A 17525-nucleotide genomic window follows, 5' to 3' on the forward strand; every position below is an offset into this window, starting at 1 on the left:
GCTGCAGGCCTAGCCTGAGCAGGGCCTCCAAGAGATATGACAGTCTGCACTCTGCACCAAGCCCTGTGGCAACCTGAAGACTAAGCAAGGTATCATGGCAGACAATTTCCTGTGCTCAGAGCCCACTTCGCCAAAGGCATGAACTGCTCTCCTGGATTGGCAGGCATGCCGTAGGCCCAATACAGAGAAAAACCAAGCATGTTGCACAGCAAGGCCTGGGGGCCAGGAAAAGGCAGGAAGCGAGCCAGTTCATTACTCAGAGCACAACGGGCTATACGTTCTAGTTGAAGCAAGTGGAAAAACTGCTTGCTGTAGTGAGGAAACCCACTCCATTGCTCTCATGCATCCCTTATTCCGCGGTGCCTGCCCAAGACAATCCTCCTGAAGCTCCTCCTCTGTGGGCAAGGGTTGCCTGCCTCCGCCTTTGTTGCCACCTTCACTGCCTCGCTTCCAAATCTACTGGGTCATTTTCTGCGTATGTCGTCACACACTGCACTTGATTAACAAACTTGGCTTCAGAGTCAATAGTTCAGGAAAGGGGCTCTCAACATCCATTCTCACTATGCATCTTTCTAGTCTGTTGAAGTTACATGCAAGAATTACTTCAGGAGTGAAGGCAGTTTGCTTCCTCATGTTTTTAACTCTTCAGTGGGAAATGAGAGCCATTGTGGCATGGTGGTGAAGAGTGTGGGACTGGGACTCGGGCAATTTGGGTTCTATTCCCTGCTCAGCAACAGAGCCAGCTGGGTGCGACTTTGGGCCAGTCATTCACTCACTCACTCTCAGCCCAACCTACCTCACAAACTGAGGGCAGAAGGCAAATGAAGGCAAAGTTTTGAGTACTTTAAAAGAAAAAAAGGTGGACTATTAGTATAATAAATAAATAAAATACTGCAAAATATAGACTTTGAAAGTAGGCACAGTATGTTTGAATAGTTTCTTAAAATACAAAAAAGAAAGGCAACCCCCAAAAATGTGCACAAATGATTTCTTGCACAATCCTTTCCAAGTCATAAACTTTTCAGTTTTAGAACTCTTTCCCCCTCCTAACAAATAAACTTGGACTGTCTGCCACACTATCTGGTTCTTCTTATTATAAGATGGTATGGGAAACTGTGTGGGGTTTTCTTTGTAAAAGGTGAACCAGGGTTGCCCCAACCAAGTCGCAAAATGCCTTGGGTAAACATATTGTTGTTTAGTCATATGAGGTCTCTCACATTTGTTATCTTCCCTTCTTTCTTCCAGCCTTACTGTGGGACCGCAGAAAGATACCAATGCTTGTCCACAGCAAGGGTCACTCAATTCCCCATCACCTGTTACCAGGCTACTTTGAGGATTAAGATGTTAGTATGCACTACTCTCACCTGGTTGGTTTTAACATGTGCAACCTGTAGGGCATCTTCTACAACAGATTTCTCATCTCTTCAACTCTGGAAAGGCACAACTTTGACTGGAACAATGCAGAAGAAACTAGCAAGGTTGTTAGTTATTATATTTATAGCCCACGTTTTTTTTCCTTTCAAGGAAATCAAACTGGCTTACATAATTCACCTCCTCCTCTGAAAATTATCCCACAACAACTGTGGTGTTGGTTGGACTGAGAGTCTGTGACTGGCCCAAAGTCACCCAGTGAGCTGCACTAGAATCCCAATCTTTTGAGTCCCAGCCTAGCACTCTTAACCACGAGACCACATTGGCCCTTGCACAGACACAACAGATAGAGAACGATCATAAAAGATACCTTCCCGCAGCAATTCTTAACCATTTGGACCCATACCTTTGGCACTGGAACACACAGGTAGGATTTCAAAACCATCAATCCAGCTTGCTAAATTTTAGTAGCAATTTTGCTTCCTGGCAAAGATAGGCCACTCCAAGGGAGTATGTGCCCTGTGTAGTCATGACATCTGGGAGAGAAGCATCATACAAATCTATGCAGTGCTGCCAAGGAGGTTCAGGCTTTAGTGGCATGTTCCGAATGTGTGATACGCTCCCAAGAGGACCACTTTTGGTCACTTATGCTGAAGAAAGCTGCACTTCTGCTCCCTTGAGCTTCAATACGTGTTTACAAAGTGGTGAATGCCAACAGCACAGAATCAACATTTGTTAAAGCCAGTTTAGAGTTTACAGTAAGATATAATGTTACAATTTCCTCCTCTTCAATAGTATTTTCCCATTTTTCATTTCTTCTCCTTTGCTACAATCTCTTACAGCCTTTCTTATCTGGCGCCTGAAAATAATTTAGATGTATGTGTTAGACTACACTACCCTACTCCAGAGACTACAGCTCCCAGCCGTGCTGACCACAGGATGCTGAAACCTGTAACCTAACACCCCAGGCTGTAGAAGGCCAACCCATTAACCTTTGTATCTCACCCTTCCTCCAAGGGGCTTATGGAACTCTACAGGATTATTACATTCCTTCCTCTCCCGAGAGGAATGGCCTAAAATCACCCAACAAGCTCCATGGCCAAGAGACTGTCTTTGCAGGTCCATCATTTCACTGGCAAGTCACTTCAGTGCTGGGGATTAACTGCCAAAACTGTGGATGCAAACACGCAGACCAAGAACACGCACTTTAAGACTCACCAAAAAGGCTTCTTTGGAACGATGTAAGCAGGGGCAGACAAGTAGCTTCCCATCTCTGAAGCACCGGCTAAACCAGCTCAGCTGCAAACCAGTCTGACTGCTTCTACTCAGCCAACATGGCCATAGCAGGGACTCGCTTCACCTCCTGCTGATTTGGGGGCTTTGCTGCTAGCACAGGAGTGCCAAATCCAAGACCAACTGCTCCTTGGCAGGCATTTCCTAGTTCTCATTGTCGCAAAAAACTACTTCTCAGCAACCTGAAGAACTGCAAACCTTATAGCAGGACTGTCATAGCGCCAAAAGAATTGAGACTGACTGAGCAGTTTCTTCCTCTTCGCAGGTTCTAACCCAAGGGTGGAGGAAGAGGAGGAGCTCTTTTCGGAAAGGAGGTGGGTGTTTAAAATGATTAGCAGAGAAAATAGTTGATTAACAAGGGGTGGAATACAGAGCCACAGAACCCTGGGAGGCACAAACTGCTGTCAAAACCTAAAGCCAATCCAGAGAAGCAGAACCAGGCAGAGCTGCAGCTCACTATGCAGCCGCCCCTTTGGCAGCGATGGCAGCAAAGCGGGGAGGCATGAGACTCCAGGCAGAAGGCATGAAAAGCCCCTCGGCAGAATACTCACACAGGCATGTTGGGCACCTGGACAATAAAAAAATGCAGGCAGACCTCACAAAGAGGACGCCACACTGAATGCGGGTCTGGCAGAGGAAGTGTTCAGGATACCACCTGGGGCAATTCTCCTGGAGGCTTCACTTATTTCGGCCGAGGCCACGATGCCTGCCAGACATGTGCCTGCTTGACCTTTGTACATTTAGAAGAGATGGAGAGTATGGCTGGTCAAGGGGCTAAACGGAGCTTCAGGCGACTGAGCCACCTCCGCTACCTTAAAGGGGATCACATAAGAAACCGGCTATGGTCCTGGAAGTGGTGACTGATGAAGAATCTCTGCTGGCGGCTGGCGCTCCCTTTCTGGACAAGGTGCCCAAGCAGGCAGCTGCTGTGACGCTTGGATGAAACACATTTTTGTCCTTGCTTTTTAAAATCTAACCATCCATCCATCCATCACTTTACAGTAACATCGGTTGCTTACAGCTTATTACACACACAGTTACTGACGCATCGTTTTATCATCTATTCTTCATTAAATCAGACGTTATCAAATCACAGGCTATTAAAAGCAGCTGGAACCAAGTTGGTATCAAATAAAACACTCCATTCTGTTCAACAGAATCTTTTTTCTTTTGCCCCCTTGACACTCTCAAATTCTGGGTATATTTTCCTGAAAGTGCCCGTTCCTACACTAAATTATACCATCTCCTCATATTTAGGTCTTTTGCATCCTCTCAGTGCTTGACTACCAACATACATGTTGTCAATAAAAGTAACTCAATTTGCTTTTTATCTCGAACTTGAATGTTGACCGTCAAATATATGGAATAATGCCAGTTATGTGGTTTTTACTGCTACTGCTTCCAGCACGGATATTTCTTGAAAAATTTCAATCTAGAATAGCTGAGTATGCTCACAGTCTCATTGCATGGGACCATAAGATCCCTAACCTCACAGCTTCTCCAGCATAATAGTAAGAGTCATCTATCTTTGCTATTTTGGATGGAATTAAATACCATTTTGAAACATTTTAAATGGTATCTCTGTGCACTTAGCTGATGCAGCTTTAAAGAGAATTTCCCCCCACATTTTGGTCTGGTATTCTTCATCTGTTTTAATGGCCCAATGAGATTCCCAACAAATCCAGAGTCCTTCCTATGATACCAACTCCTGTTTGAGTGATAATTTATATAAATTTGTTATTTGCCCTTTATCTTTTTCTACTATGGTGACTACTTCTTTCAAAATCTGTCAACTTTCTAGTATCTTGCTGTATAATATTCTGTTTTCTAATAAAAGTGATCAATTGATACCAGGCTAACCACATGATATCTACATTATAACATAGAAAATCCAATTTTTAAAAACATTTTCAATCCTAATGCTTTCTGAAAATGTTCAAATTCCCCTTTGATAAATGTTATGCTGGTTTTTGGATTTTCTAACATGAATATCATATAATCAGCATTTCATTAAATGGGTTTGATTTTTAATTGAAAATCCCTTAATACTGTCATTGTTCTTTAATTTCTCCACTAAATTCAATTACTGTATTAAATAATAATGCAGATAACAAACATTCCCATTTAGTACCTGATTAGATACTAAAAGAGGATATTTCCATTTTATTAAATCTGTTGTTATTAAATCTTACAAAGATGTGTGAAAACCCTAGACCAAATGTGCATATTTGTGAGACATTCCATAAAAAAATCATGATGTACACTATCAAAAATCTTATAAAAGTTCAAAGCTTAGAAGTGCTGATGGCTTCTCCATTTTTTACATGAATGATTAAACTGTATAATCTTCTGAAAGAATTTGCTATATACTTTTTGGAATAAGTCCAAACTGGTCCAGATTAATTATTCTTCCTATCATCCCCCTTAATCTATTTGCCCATAGAGTGGGCAAAAATGTATACTCCACATTTAATAGAGAAATGGGATTATATGAGCCAGCAAGTTCTGATGCTTTAACCATTTTTAATATAAGAATTATCCTTGATTATTTCCACATATCCAGTACTTTTGTTTCCTATAATATTTTATTTAAAACTTCTGCCAGTTACAGAATTCAACTAAAATAAAATAAAATAGAATTCATCCGTCAAACTACGATCTCATATCAGGACCTTGTGCCTTCAGGTTTTTTATCACTTTCTAAATTTCTTCTAATGATATAGACTGTTTTCTTGATAGACTGCTGATCTTTTCTTGTTTATATGCTTTTTAAAATTCACTATATTTCTTTCTTTGCATACATTTTCATAATATTTAGTTTGTATTTTTCCATTTCATTTAAACTATAGGTTTTATCTTTTCTTCAGGTAAAACTACTTAAGTTAAAAATGTTTACTATCTTTTCCTTTTTTGACACTATCTGCTAACATTTTTGCTCCTTTTCCATCAAATTTACAGTATCTTTAACATAAAGCAGACCTACAACTGTTTTATCAATATCTAAAACATGTTGTTTTTATTACAAATTCTAATTATAATTAGTATTATTCTAAATAATGGTAATTTATTTAATAAACTTCCCCCTTATTACTGCTTTCACACAGTCTGACCTCACCCCTTCTGAAGTGCCATTAATATGGTTTTCTCTAAAATACTTTACTATCCTGATTTGCACTCTTTTACCTTCTTGCTGTGCTAATAAATTTGGGTGCCACTGCCATATTGGTGTTGCTTATTCTTTGACATACATTACCATCTCTAAAAGCACTGGAGTGTGTTTGGATAGATTTATGCAGCCTAAACCTGCTTTAACTATCCATGGCAATAAGCTCTTTGTCACCATTACTGTATCAATTCTGAAAATGAATCATGGGGTTGTGAGTAAAATGATCAAATTCTGCCCATGTTTCCTATAATTCATATTTTGCAGTATTTTCATTCATTTTGTTCCTTCTATGTTGTGCTGAAATTCTTTTAGCGTTCATCTAATATACAGTATATTACAAAAGTGAGTACACCCCTCACATTTTGTAAATATTTTATTGTATCTTTTCATGTGACAACCCTGAAGAAATGACACTTTGCTACAATGTAAAGTAGTGAGCATACAGCTTGCATAACAGTGTAAATTTGCTGTCCCCTCAAAATAACTCAACACACAGCCAATAATGTCTAAACCGCTGGCAACAAACGTGAGTACACCCCTAAGTGAAACTGTCCAAATTGGCCATTATTAGCCATTTTCCCTCCCCGGTGTCGTGTGACTCAGCGTTACAAGGTCTCAGGTGTGAATGGGGAGCAGGTGTGTTAAATTTGGTGTTATCGCTTTCACTCTCTCATACTGGTCACTGGAAGTTCAACATGGCACCTCATGGCAAAGAACTCTCTGAGGATCTGAAAAAAAGAATTACTGCTCTACATAAAGACGGCCTAGGCTATCAGAAGACTGCCAAGACCCTGAAACTGAGCTGCAGCACGGTGGCCAAGACCATACAGTGGTTTAACAGGACAGGTTCCGCTCAGAACAGGCCTCGCCATGGTCGACCAAAGAAGTTGAGTGCACGTGCTCAGCATCATCTCCAGAGGTTGACTTCGGGAAATAGACGTATGAGTGCTGCCAGCATTGCTGCAGAGGTTGAAGGGGTGGTGGGTCAGCTTGTCAGTGCTCAGACCATACGCCGCACACTGCATCAAATTGGTCTGCAGGGCTGTTGACCCAAAAGGAAGCCTCTTCTAAAGATGATGCACAAGAAAGCCCGCAAACAGCTTGCTGAAGACAAGCAGACTAAGGACATGGATTAGTGGAACCATGTCCTGTGGTCTGATGAGACCAAGATAAACTTATTTGGTTTAGATGGTTTCAAGCGTGTGTGGCAACAATCAGGTGAGGAGTACAAAGACAAGTGTGCCTTGCCTACAGTCAAGCATGGTGGTGGGAGTGTCATGGTCTGGGGCTGCATGAGTGCTGCAGGCACTGGGGAGCTACAGTTCACTGAGGGAACCATGAATGCCAACATGTACTGTGACATACTGAAGCAGAGCATGATCCCCTCCCTTCGGAGACTGGGCCGCAGGGCAGTATCCCAACATGATAATGACCCCAAGCACACCTCCAAGACAACCACTGCCTTGCTAAAGAAGCTGAGGGTAAAGGTGACGGACTGGCCAAGCATGTCTCCAGACCTAAACCTTACTGAGCATCTGTGGGGCATCCTGAAACAGAAGGTGGAGGAGCGCAAGGTCTCTAACATCCACCAGCTCCGTGATGTCAGCATGGAGGAGTAAAAGAGGACTCCAGTGGCAACCTGCGAAGCTCTGGTGAACTCAATGCCCAAGAGGGTCAAGGCAGCGCTGGAAAATAATGGTGGTCACACAAAATATTGACATTTTGGGCCCAATTTGGACAGTTTCACTTAGGGGTGTACTCACGTTTGTTGCCAGTGGTTTAGACACTGATGGCTGTGTGTTGAGTTATTTTGAGGGGACAGCAAATTTACACTGTTATGCAAGCTGTATGCTCATTACTTTACATTGTAGCAAAGTGTCATTTCTTCAGGGTTGTCACATGAAAAGATATAATAAAATATTTACAAAATGTGAGGGGTGTACTCACTTCTGTGATATATTGTAACTTCCTATTAGAGCAGCTGTTGCTTCTTCTAAATTCGAATAACTCCACCTAGCAATAATCCCGTATCTGTGGATTTGTGTAATTTTTAAAGTTATATACAGGAAGGATAATTGATTTGTGTTTGGGCTGTATGTGCATACTAATATGATTTTTATAAAACTGTTCAAATGCATTCGCCCTCTTGACCACCGCATCACTCTGCTGACTCATGTTTAGCCTGCAGTCAACCAGCACCCCGAGGTCCCTTTCACAAGTGCTGCTCTCCAGCCACTTGTCCCCTAACCTGCATTTATGACACCCATTCCTATGCCCCGAGTGCAAGACCTTGCACTTATCCACATTGAACGCCATCCTGTTGTCTCCTGCCCACTTCCATAGTCTGTCCCGATCCTTTTGGATCCGGAGTACCTGCTCCTCAGTTGTGGCCACTGCTCCAGTTTTAGTGTCATCTGCGAATTTGATCAGCAGACTGGTCACCCCTTCTTCCATGTCATTGATGAAAAGATTGAACAGGATTGGCCCCAGGACAGAGCCCTGGGGGATCCCGCTTGTCACTGGCCGCCATCCCGATGATTCCCCGTTAATGGTTACCTTCTGCTTTCGGTCAGTCAACCATGCCCTAATGCACCGGACAGTGCTTTGGTGTATCCCCAAACTCCTCAGTTTCTCCACCAGGATATCATGGGGCACTTTGTCAAAGGCCTTGCTGAAATCCAGGTAAACCACATCCACTGCATCCCCTCCATCTAGCCATCGCGAAACCTTGTCATAGAATTCCACAAGGTTTGTCTGGCAGGAACTGTTTTTCTGGAAGCCGTGTTGCGAGACTGCCAACCTCCCTTCCCTATCTAGAGTCACTAGATCTCTTGCTATTATGAGCCTTTCCATTGTTTTTACTACAATGGACATAAGGCTAACTGGTCTGTAATTTGCCATGACCCTTCTACTACCTTTTTTTGAAAATCGGGACCACTGACGCCACTCTCCAGTCCTCTGGAACTTCACCCGTTCTCCACGAGGCCTCAAAAATGGAGGCCAGTGGGTGTGAGAGAACCCCTGCCAACTCTCTAAGTACTCTTGGGTGTAACCCATCAGGGCCTGGCGTCTTTGTAATGTCCAATGCCCTGAGGAGCCCCTCGACTTCAAGGGGGGGGGGTGACTCTAATCTGTGCCCCTAAGTCCCCAGCCTCATCTAATCTCCTATGCGGATATCCCCGTCCTGCTTTGGGGAGAACACAGAGGCAAAATAGTCATTTAGCATCTGTGCCTGTTCCCTCATATCAGTCACTGGATCTCCTTCCTCCTTATTTAGTGGTCCCACCACTTGTCTCCCCTTCCTCCTCCTATTTACATGCTGAAAGAAGCCCTTTTTGTTGCTCTTGATATTCCTGGCAAGTCTCAGCTCGTAATCAGCCTTAGCCTTGCAAAGAATCCTTCTGCAATGGGCCTCCTCCTCCCAGTATACCCTTTTGTCTATTTGCCCCAGTACCCATTTCCTACGGAAGTTCCTCTTTCATCTAATCCCTCTAACCACCTCCTTTCGCATCCATGGCGGCACTCTCCTCTGCCTCCCCACCTTACTAACTAGAGGTATCGTCACGGCTTGCGCCTCCAAAACCTCCCTTTTGAGTGCCATTCACCCCTTGACTCCCTTGCCTTCCAGTAACCCATCCCAGGAGACTTTCCCCAGTCTGGCCTTCAGTTGGCCAAAGTTGGCCCTCTTGAAGTCCCAACTTCTAGTGCTCGACCTGCTGCACGTCCCCAGTCCCCTGATCTCAAACAAAGGATGGAGTGATCACTCGCATCCAGAGCTCCCCAATCTGTACCCCATCTATCAGCTCCTCCCTGCTGGTCAAGACCAAGTCAAGGGTGTTTCCCCCATTTCCTACTATAATGTCCTCCAGAGGGAATTAATGCCTGAGGGAGATCATAAAGCAAAATCTTGAACAGCTGCACAGCTTCTTTTTCATTTTCACAACCACCCCCTTGTAAAGTACCACTAATTTAAATGCAAAGTGCCGTGTAGAGTGGAAACCCACTTTGTAATCTCCTTCCAAATTTTTAGTTATCCCACAGAGACACATGCTACAACATCCATTTCTATTGTCCCAATCTATCAGTAGTGTCTTCATTTCAAAGCATTGTTTCTTTAAAGTTTGGGATTTCTTCTCCTGCACTAATGTCTTTTGCATTGCACCTGCAACCGTTCTTTCCACTTTATCCTCTTTCTGTTTTATATCCCCCCATTTAACCTCCAGAATCTGTATCCAACTATCCAGCAATTAAAGTTAAAATTATTTTTAAATATTCTAACATTTCTTCCTTCACATTTCCATTTGTAATCACCAATGAAATTGAGGACTCACCCCTCCCTTCCTCACCTCTCGAACGCTGGGAGTTTCCAGCCGCCACTCCATTGATACGGCTGCCATCGGCCACTTGCCATTTTTGTTCTCTCTCTTTCAAGTAAGCAGGAATATCTTTCATTTGCTTTTTAACTGAGTCGGGCAGCATTCTCCCACATTCTCCCACATGTTTTGGTTTGAGTTTATTTTGTTAACTGGCTAAAGAGTGAGTCCCTTATGCAACAATTCAGCCAGCACACAGACCCTACTCTCTCTAGATTCCTTTCCACTAGGGCTAATGCCTGGTTTCGGCACAGGCACCGTCCAAGCTGCCTTGAGGGGTGACCTCTGCCAAGGGGCAAAAGGGAGCAGAGTAGCCCTACTGATTCTCCTGGATACTCCAAGGGCTTTTGACATCATCAACCTGTGTAACCTGGAAAGGCTGTATGAATTATGGGATGGAAGAATCACTTTCTGGTACTTCCAATCCTGTCTAGCTAATCCCAGCCAGTGGTGCTTGGGGTTTCTGTTCAATGGAAGAACTGGAATAAGCAAACCGGTAAACATTAAAGATAAAATGCAGGCTTGCAGACATAAGTAGGTAGACTAAATCGAAAATATACTGTGTTATAAATTCTAAACAAATATATAGAACCAGTCTGATATGCATCTTAATCATAGAGGTCTAGTATACAAAGAAGACTCAGTGTCCTTTAGTAATAGGTTGGAAACCAGCAACTAAACAGCAAGCAGCAGCTTACTTTCAGGTGGTGAGGGATCTTCTTTTGCCTTGCTAGATATGAACTGCTGTCTTTGGGAAGAGATAAGGGAGGAGACAGAGGTTGTTAGAAGAGAGAGCCACAGACAACTAACTTAGTCAGAAAATAACAATAACTAAAAAAAGCCAACTGGCAGCCTATACATCCAGCAGAAGAGTTAATGGCTGTGAAATGAGGGTGTTATGCCAAAAGGTCATCTATAGCCATCCCAAAACAGAACTTCTTCAACTCTGTGATAGAAATGCAATTACTGTTCAGAAAGATACATATTTCTGATTGTTTAAAAGGAGGAACTCTTCCTCTCCCAGAAAGATCCATCTTGTTTAAATCCAGAAACCCCTTTAATCATGCTTCCAAAAACCCCAGAGTCTTAGCTCTTAAGGAACTGATCATTAAGAAAGCAGAGGCCCCTCAGTGGTAATTCCTCACTCTTCCAGTATTGAGCAAATGCAATCCTCGCCGCTGTGATTAAATGTAGCATCAAATACATTTCTTGTTTGCTAATATTTTCCGGTATAATGCCTAACAAGAAAATTTCAGGTTTAAAAGCTAAGGGTTTTTGTAGCATTTCCTCAAGCCATTTATGTATTTTAACCCAATAGTTTTTCACATATTCACAGGTCCACCACATATGGTAAAAAGTACCCACATCATGTTTACATTTCCAACATCTGTTTGACATATTTGGAAACATCTTAGCTAATCAACTTGGCGACAAATACCATCTATAAAACATTTTATATACATTTTCTTTATACGAAGTTGCTAAAGTTACCTTAATGTTTCTCTCCCATAGCTTTTGCCACTTTTCTAATTCAATATTATATCCAAAATTTTGTGCCCATGTTATCATAGTTTCCTTGACCTGTTCCCCTTCCATTTTCCTGTCAAGTAAGAACTCATAAATTCTTTTAATCATTTTCTCATCTGTTTTTAACATCACTTGATCAAAGGCTGTTAGGTCTTTATAAAACCCCCATATTTTACAATCTTTAGCATATCTTGATTGCATCTGCACCTTATACCACCAAGAGATATTTAGTCCTTGTATTTCTTGATCTAGTTTCAGGCCTCCATCCTTGTCCAAAATATCATCGTATCTTATGATCCCTTCAAAATTCAATACATTTGGATACACAAAAGCTTCCATAGGTGAAAGCCATCTTGGTAATTTATTATACAATTTTGACTTTAACTTTTCCCACACTGACATTAATGATCTTCTAATAAAGTGACTTAAAAAAGTCCCATGTGACTTAACCTTCTCGTACCACATATAAGCATGCCAACCCATTTGCAAATCCTGACTTTCAAGATACAAAATTCTCTTATTTCGCAAGGTTATCCATTCTTTTAGCCAAGTTAAAATAGATGCTTGACAATACAACATCCAATCAGGAAGACCTAAACCCCCGTTCTTTTTGGTTTCTTCAAGGATTTTTAATTTAATCCTTGATTTCTTTTTTTCTCCAAATAAATCTCAAAATTTGAAGATTTAAATCCTCAAACATTTTTTTATCAATTTTTACGGGAATCATTTGGAACAAAAAGAAAAGTTTTGGTAGTATGTTCATTTGAACAAGTGCTATTCTTCCCGTCAAAGGCAATTGTAAATTGGCCCATTTTTCCAGGTCACCTTTAATACCCTTCAATAATTTATCATAATTGAGGGAAAAATACCACTTCTGATTTTAAAAAAGATTCTGGACTGTGCAGAAATGGACAGATTGACTCTATTACTGAAGGAGAAAGAAGATACTGACTTCTATCAAACTTGGGACCTTCTTTATGATTGGCTGGAGAAAGAGGACTTGGCTTAGATTTAAAGATGTTTTTAAATTTCTATAAATTGGTTTGAATTTGATTATAGAATGTTAAAAAGATACATTATAAGGAGCTGACCCAGTACATCCGATGTATTTGATGATTGATGTTCCTAGTTTTTAGTTTAAAATTTTTAATAAAAATCTTTATAAAAAAAAGCAAGCAAGCAAGCAAGCAGAGGCCCCAGAAAGGACAGAGAGTTCATTGCATTACAGAATAGTCCAGTTGGAAGGGCCAGAAGGCCATTGTGTCCAGACCCCTGCTCAATGCAGTACTCCAAGTTAAACCATCCCTCTCAGATGGCTCTAGTTGCATCTAGAGCGCCGTCTGGTCCACTTTTATTGGATGAGTTGTGGGGATGTGGACAAGATACTTTGATTGGTCTGATCCACCACCTGTATACTCAACCTTTGCCCCTCCCAGCTGCTCATCAAAGCCAAAATAACTACCTGTGTCCGGGAGGTCATCAATGCCTCTTTGAGGGAGGGCCAGGTCCCTGCCCGTTTGAAGAAAACGATGATCAGGCCTGTCCTGAACATGATGTCTCTGGACCCAGAGATGGGCGCCAACTATAGCCCAGTGGCCAATATCCCGTTTTTGGGCAAGGTGCTTGAGCAGATGATGGCAGGACAACTCCAGCTGCTCTTGGAGGAAAATGACCTCCTATACCAGTGATGGCAAACTTTTAGAGAAGGGGGCCCAAACGGCAACGCAGAACCCACTTATTTATCGCAAAGAGCCAACACAGCAATAAAATCTAAATTGCTGACCACCAGCACAAGGGGGAAACATTCCACTGACCACCAGCTTTTGGCCGGCCCTGAAAAAGGCATCTGAGTGTATTTCTTACCTGAGTGTATTTCCTACCTTTCCTACCTTCTGCTAAAATCACAGTCCGAGCAAATCCCTGGCAGCTCACTGACCGGCCATGCGAAAGCTCCGGTTGTGGCTAATGAGTGACATTGTTGCCCTTAATCTTTCCAAATATGCGCACAGCTGCTGGGGTGATCAGGTGCGGACAGAGGGCTCTGCCTGCCCCTTCCGGCACACGTGCCATAGGTTCTCGCCATCAGTGATCTAGACTCACTTTAATCTGGCTTCAGACCTGGCTACAGAACTGAAACAGCATTGGCTGCCCTGTATGATGACCTGTGCAGGGAGAGAGATGGGGGAGTGCGTCCCTGTTGATTCTCCTGGACCTTTCAGCGGCCTTCCGGATAGGCTGGCCAGGTTGGGTGTTAAAAGCACTGCTTTGTGGTGGTTCCACTCCTACCTGTCCAGCCAATTCCAGAAGGTGGTGCTGGAGATTATGGCTCTGTGCAATGACAACTTTGCCATGGAGTTCCACAGGGATCCATTTTACCCCCCATGTTTTTAACATTCACTGGGAGAGGACATCCAAGGTTTTGGGCTGCAGAGTCATCAGTACGCTGATAACACCCAGCTCTACCTTTCTTTTACATCTTGTCCAGGTGAGGCAGTGACTGTCCTTAACTGGTGCCTGGCTGGGGTAATGGGCTGGATGAGGGCCAATAAATTGAGGCTCAATTCAGACAAAACGGAGGTCCTGTTGGTGGGCAGTTCAGTCTTCCGGGTAAGTAATTTCATCCCTGTCCCAGTTGGGGTTGCACTCCCCCTAAAGGACAGGTTCACAGTTTGGGAGTGCTCCTCAACCCAGAGATGTCTCTGGAGTTTGAGGTGGCAACAGTAGTGAGGAGCGCTTTCCTTCAGCTTTGGCTGATCCACCAGCTGCGTCCTTACCTGGGTGAGCATTGCCTTGCAATGGTGACCCACGCTCTGGTAACTTCCTGATTGGATTATTGTAGTGCGCTCTACATGGGTCTGCCCTTGAAGACAGTTCGGAAACTTCAACTGGTTCAGAATAGAGCTGCCAGGATGTTAACAGGGACTGGCAGGTATTCACATGATTTGCTAGTCCTCTACCACCTACACTGGCTGCCAATTGAAGTCTGGGCCCAATTTAAGGTGCTGGTGATGACCTATAAAGCCCTAAACAGCTCGGGTCCAGGATACCTGAAGGTACATCTTCATCCTTACGTGCCCTCCTGCCCCTTCAGATCTGAGGCAGAGGTCCTGCTCTGGGAGCGCTCCTTGGAGATTAGGAGGGGGGCCTTCTCTGCAGTGGCACCCTGACTATGGAATACACTCACCAGAGAGGTTTGCCTGGCACCGACATTATATTCTTTTTGGCATCAAGCAAAACCCTTTTTATTTTCCCATCATGTTAATGTTTAATTGATTTTAACTGGGGTTTTATTATCTCAGACTGTTGGATGCTGTAGTGCTCTGTTTTATTCTGTTTGTTTTTATTGTAAGCTGTCCCAAAATGCCAGTGGTGGGTTAGAAAAGCAATAAATAAATAAATAAATAAATAAGGAATGCCTGTAGTGTGGGAGAGTCCACCACCTCCCTTGGCTGTATAGTTCAAAGAGTCAGGAAGTTATTCCTGACATCTTGCTGGAAGCTGGCTTCCTGTAATTTGAGCCTGTTCTTCCGTGTCTGGGATGATTGAGAAGAAACATAGAAACAGAGCGAGTCAGAAGGGGTCTCCTGGGCCATCTAGTCTGACCCCCGGCACTAGCCGGCTCCGCCCACGACATGCCCACCATGTGCATGTCCAGCCTATCTTTGAACACCCATACCAATGGGGCCTCAACGACCTCTTGTGGAAGCCCATTCCACACCCTCAGGGTCCTAACTGTCAGGAAGTGCTTCCTGGCATCTAAATTGAAGAAATCCAGGGCTTCCTGCCAGATGAACCTTGTGGAGTTCAACTGCAAGGTTTTCAGGTGGCTCGATGCAGGGGACAGGGTTAGGGTTAGGATAGGGTTGATGTGGCTTACCTGGATTTTGGCAGGTACTTTGACAAGGTCCCACATGATATCCTCATTGAGAAATTGATGACTGATGCACTGTCTGATGGATTAGGGCATGGTTGACGGATCACAAGCAGAAGGTAACTATCAGTGGGGAGTCAGGATGGGCAGCTGGTGATGAGCAAAGTGCCCCAGAGCTCAGTTCTGAGACCAATTCTGTTCAATCTTTTTATCAAAAGATGGTTGGGGGGGGGGGGGTAACCAGTCTGCTGACCAAATTCACAGAAAAAAATACCACAGTGGAGACTGTGGCCACAGTAGAGGAGCAGGTACTCCTGAGCCAAAAGGATCTGGACAGACTATAGGTGGGCAGGGTGCCACTCTATGAAATTGGTATGTCCACAACAGGAGTACTGTGTCCAGTTCTGAGCTCCACATTACAAGAGGGACATAGCTAGGTTGGAATAAGTTCAGCACAGGGTCACAAGGACAGTAGCTAGATTATCATATGAGATGAGACTGCGGACATGGGTCTTTTCAGCCTGGAGAAGGGGAGACTCCAAGGGATCTTATAGCCACATACAGGTATGTGAAGGGGTGCCAAATGGTGGAGGGTCATGACATGTTTTCCCCTGTGGTGGAGGGAAGCACATGATCCAGTGAGGCAAAGCTAAAGGAACCGGGTTTCAGGTTGGATGTAAGGAATTACTTCCTGACGGTTAGGACCCCTAGGATATGGAATGGGCTTCGACAGGTGTCGTAAGGTCGTAACTCACGTTCCCAATTACTCGCACAGATGCAAGCAATAAAAACTAAAGACCTTTATTCCAAACGACTACAAGATTTATGCTTACGACTGATAATATAGGAGCTACTGCAGAGAGCTCCAAGCAACACAGTTGCCCCCTCCTTTCTGACCTCTCTGAGATTCGTCACGTGGACCTTAATCTCCTAACATGCCCTTCTCTACGGGGGCTGGACAAACTTCTTTCTCTCCTTCTCTCTTGTAATTGGTCTAAGCGTCGAAGTCTCCTCCTCAGTTGGGCATTTCCCATGGCAACCGACTCCTCTTCCTGATTTCTGGGAACTCCCTCAAAACCTTGAGTCAGGTGGCGGGGGGCTGTTTGTGCCATTGGCACCAAGTATAAATCTCCCTGCTCTGAAGCCTGATCCTCGCTGGGGGCTTTTGGCCCTCTTTCGCATGCTAACGCCTCCCCCGAGTCATTAGGCAGGACAACAGGAGATGGTGGAAGGAGGCCCCTTCTGACTTGCGATGTTCCTATGTTTCCTCTTTGTGACCACCTTTCAAGGACTTCTAGAGTTCTATCATATCTCCCCTCAGTCTTCTCGAGATTAGACATGCCCAGTCCTTCAGCAGAAGGCAAGCGTGGCTCTGCCTGCCTTGAATGTGCCTTGAATAAAGATGTGGTATTCAGGCCACCAGACAAGCAGGGAGCTTCGGTAGCAGTCAATGAACCTGTCTGCCCTCAAGAAGCTTATCGCCTGCTCTGTAACACTAGACATCATGCCAGTGACCCCCACTGCAAAGGTAGCAAAGGAACTGTACAGGTAGTGGATGAGGCACTTCTTTCAGAATACAGAAATAAATCCATATGATTACTTATCAGAGACCAGGGGGATGTTTCCGAGAATACATAAAAGACACATTTCTATACCTGGGAGACCCCTTATATCTGGGTGTAGCTGCATTGTAGAGCCCACTGTCCACTTCTATTGACTCATTTCTTACACCTTTTGTACACAACAGCAAGTGGTATCTAAAAGACCCCACTTACCGTATTTTTCGCTCTATAAGATGCACTCCCCCCCCCTCAAAAGTAAGGGGAAATGTCTGTGCGTCTTATAGAGCGAATGTTGTGTGCCCGATGCCCGGCATGCTGCCGGCCACCTGCACCACGTGGCACCACCTGGCCGGCACGTGCTC

The 17525-nt window shown here is 43.8% G+C and overlaps 1 protein-coding gene across 3 annotated transcripts in view; it reads right to left on the bottom strand.

Annotated features, from left to right (window-relative positions):
- LIMK2 (LIM domain kinase 2) overlaps positions 1 to 17525 on the bottom strand; it is a 105166-nt gene that overhangs the window by 59739 nt on the left and 27902 nt on the right. Inside the window, exon 1 of one of the 3 annotated variants that reach the window (XM_044444411.1) lies at positions 2610 to 2642. The exons of the other annotated variants lie outside the window; for them this stretch is intronic. Coding sequence (XP_044300346.1) covers positions 2610 to 2642 — 33 coding nt within the window. Of the gene's footprint in view, positions 1 to 2609; positions 2643 to 17525 lie in introns of those variants that run through there. 3 annotated transcript variants of the gene reach the window in all.

The sequence above is a fragment of the Varanus komodoensis genome, unplaced genomic scaffold (genome assembly GCF_004798865.1).
Source record: "Varanus komodoensis strain SLA01 unplaced genomic scaffold, ASM479886v1 scaffold44_3, whole genome shotgun sequence".
Taxonomy (NCBI): Eukaryota; Metazoa; Chordata; class Lepidosauria; order Squamata; family Varanidae; genus Varanus; species Varanus komodoensis.